Source organism: Culicoides brevitarsis, unplaced genomic scaffold (assembly GCF_036172545.1).
Source record: "Culicoides brevitarsis isolate CSIRO-B50_1 unplaced genomic scaffold, AGI_CSIRO_Cbre_v1 contig_45, whole genome shotgun sequence".
Taxonomy (NCBI): Eukaryota; Metazoa; Arthropoda; class Insecta; order Diptera; family Ceratopogonidae; genus Culicoides; species Culicoides brevitarsis.
In genome coordinates this window covers 1-3,193 of record NW_026973429.1, presented here as the reverse complement: position 1 = coordinate 3,193, position 3,193 = coordinate 1, and the positions used below count along the sequence as shown (strand labels likewise).

General features: G+C 31.3%; 1 protein-coding gene across 1 annotated transcript; it reads right to left on the bottom strand.

Annotated features, from left to right (window-relative positions):
* Window positions 1-1,592: 1,592 nt before the first annotated feature.
* LOC134836509 (gamma-soluble NSF attachment protein-like) lies at window positions 1,593-2,990 on the bottom strand (the record flags this gene model as incomplete). Its single annotated transcript, XM_063851693.1, has 1 exon — window positions 1,593-2,990. A coding segment is annotated over one exon (845 nt), but the record flags the coding sequence as incomplete, so codon positions are not given.
* Window positions 2,991-3,193: the final 203 nt, after the last annotated feature.

The following is a 3,193-nucleotide window of genomic DNA, read 5'->3' as shown; positions in this document are numbered from 1 at the left end:
CTCACATACCGATTTTTCAAAATTTTTTCAAGCTAGATCACGGTTCTCCGTCTCAAATTGAAGGTTTTGATGTTAGAAACAACTTTTGTTTTGGACTTTTTCTAAATTTTGCGTTTTCGATGTACAGGAGCCATTTAAAGATGTTAGCAAAAAAAATTGATGAAAAAAAATTTAAGTCAAAATCCTCTTATTATGAGGGCTCACATACCGATTTTTCAAAATTTTTTCAACTTTTGTAGATCACGGTTCTCCGTCTCAAATTGAAGGTTTTGGCATTAGAAACAACTTTTGTTTTGGACTTTTTCTAAATTTTGCGTTTTCGATGTACAGGAGCCATTTAAAGATGTTAGCAAAAAAAATTGATGAAAAAAAAATTTAAGTCAAAATCCTCTTATTATGAGGGCTCACATACCGATTTTTCAAAATTGAGCTACATCACGGTTCTCCAGCTCAAATTGAAGGTTTTGGCATTAGAAACAACTTTTGTTTTGGACTTTTTCTAAATTTTGCGTTTTCGATGTACAGGAGCCATTTAAAGATGTTAGCAAAAAAATTGATGAAAAAAAATTTAAGTCAAAATCCTCTTATTATGAGGGCTCACATACCGATTTTTCAAAATTAAGCTAGATCACGGTTCTCCGTCTCAAATTGAAGGTTTTGGCATTAGAAACAACTTTTGTTTTGGACTTTTTCTAAATTTTGCGTTTTCGATGTACAGGAGCCATTTAAAGATGTTAGCAAAAAAAATTGATGAAAAAAAATTTAAGTCAAAATCCTCTTATTATGAGGGCTCACGTATCGATTTTTCAAAATTTTTTCAGCTTTTGTAGATCACGGTTCTCCGGCTCAAATTGAAGGTTTTGGCATTAGAAACAACTTTTGTTTTGGACTTTTTCTAAATTTTGCGTTTTCGATGTACAGGAGCCATTTAAAGATGTTAGCAAAAAAAATTTAAAAAAAAAAAAAAAATTCTGCCAAAATCTTATTATACTCGATTGTTGAATTGACCTAAAATAAAAAAAAAAAAGTTAAAAAAAATATTTTTAATAATTCGATTTTATTTTATTTTTATCTCCAATAATTTTATAGTAATTACTATTCATAACTTGTCTGTTTCTTTTTTTTTCAATAAAAACGAAAATTGTCGTTTGTTTTATTATTTAATATTTAATGATTTCTTATATATTTTAATTTATTTTTTTTTTGCATTATCATCTGTTTTGCTTATCTGTTCGATATCTTTTTTTTTTTTAAATAATTTTAAGTTTTTTCTGTGGGAAATTTCTATTTTTTTTTTAACTGAGTAAGTTTTTAAGAGAAAAGTTTTTTTTTATTTTGTTCTTACAACATACGAGATCTTAACACATTCATAAACATTCACATAATAATGATAGAGAATAGAGACGAAAATTGTTATTTTTTTTTTTTTTTTTGAAGATTACTTACAACCTTTTTAAGCCGATAAAATGCTCATTATCGAACAAAATTTTATTTAATTTTTAATATTTTTTTTAAACAATTAGATTAAAGATGAAATGTCTTTTTTCGAGCAAGTTTCGTCTTTTCTTTTACATTTAATACATTTTTAGCATTTTTTTTTTGCACAGAGCTTAGTATAATTTTTAAAGATTTTTTTTAAATATTTTTTTTTTAGTTTTTTGTGATAAATGTGTTGAGTGTCGCAGATATTTTTATCATTTTTTTTTAAATTTAATTTTTGCCTCTTAAATTTAAATTTTTATTTGATAAATATTTTATTTTTAAAGTACGTAAGTTAAAATGAATTAACAATGTTTGTCTTTTTTTCTTTCTTTTAATTCTACAAAAATAAATTTTCTTGCAATTATCAATAATGCTTTATAAAAATAAATATTTTATGCATATCTAAGAGAGGTTGAGCGGTGAAATAAATTAAAGGGAAAATTAAATATTTAAATTTTTTTAAATGGAATTATTTTGACTTTTTTTAGTCAAAAATTAGAAATTATGAAAATAAATGCTTGACAAGCGTCAAAAAGTTTAAATAGTCTCTTAATTCAAGCAAAATTAACACAATCACGCTTTTTTAAATTTATAAGAAAAAATAAGTACGTCACTTGTAGTATAGTAATAATTAACTGGAATTTCGAGGAATCACGTCATTTTTTAACATAATCCGCCTTCTTCGATGTCATCTAAGCCTCCGCTGCCGCTAGTTTGTGCTTCAGCATCACCCCCGCCCGCTGCATTTGGCGAAACGTACGAAGCTGCGGCATTTTCGATGACATTTGCTTTGGGAGCGGCAACAGCGCCTCGTGGCAATTTCAATTCGTTGGCAAGTCGCGCATATTCGATATCCATGTGTCGAATAAAGGGCGATCTGAGGGCTTGACGAGCGCTATCGGGATCCTCATCGTCATATGCTTGCAAAAGTTGTTCCAAGGTTTGAACTTCGGCAGGATCGCAGCAATTTCCCCATTCTTTAAATGCTTTTTCTGCGGCGACAACGTCTTCGCGTGCCAATTGCACGAGCACCAAAGCAACTGCGAGTCGCCCAATTAAGCCAATATTCTCGGTTTGTTGATACAAACCGATTTCACGTCGAATCGCATCGCAAGCTTGATCATACATACCTAATTTCACCATGAGACGCGCCACTTTGCTCGCATATTCCGTACTTTGTCGACTTGTGTCTTCAACCGCAGTGACTTCGACAGCTCGTTGATACAAAGCCAATGCTTGATCCGGCATGGGATCTTCCAAAATACGAGCTGCCTTTTCGAGTGTTGATGCTCCGGACTCAGGACTGCCATGTTGCTGATACAAATTACACGCGCGCTCCGCCAACATTCGAATATCTGAAAAGCTATTCATCTCCTTGCAAATCAAAATCGCCTGATCCAAACACTTTGCCGAATGGAAAAGAGATCGTGCCTGTTTGTGACAATCGGCAGACTTGAGGAGACAATATTTACACTGATCGTACGCTTTGGCGGTGCGAAAACAAACAGCTGAGAATGATAAAAAAATTTTAAAAATAAATTTTTGCTTTGGCAGTACAGACCTTACAGAAGCATAGAACCTACACACACGAGATGAAAAATCGATAATTTTTGTAGAGATTCTTTAAAAACGAAAAATTTTAAAATTTTTGTATCTTTCTTCTCGTGTGTTAGCCGAAAAACATCCGGAAATGCCTCAGAAACGAGTCATC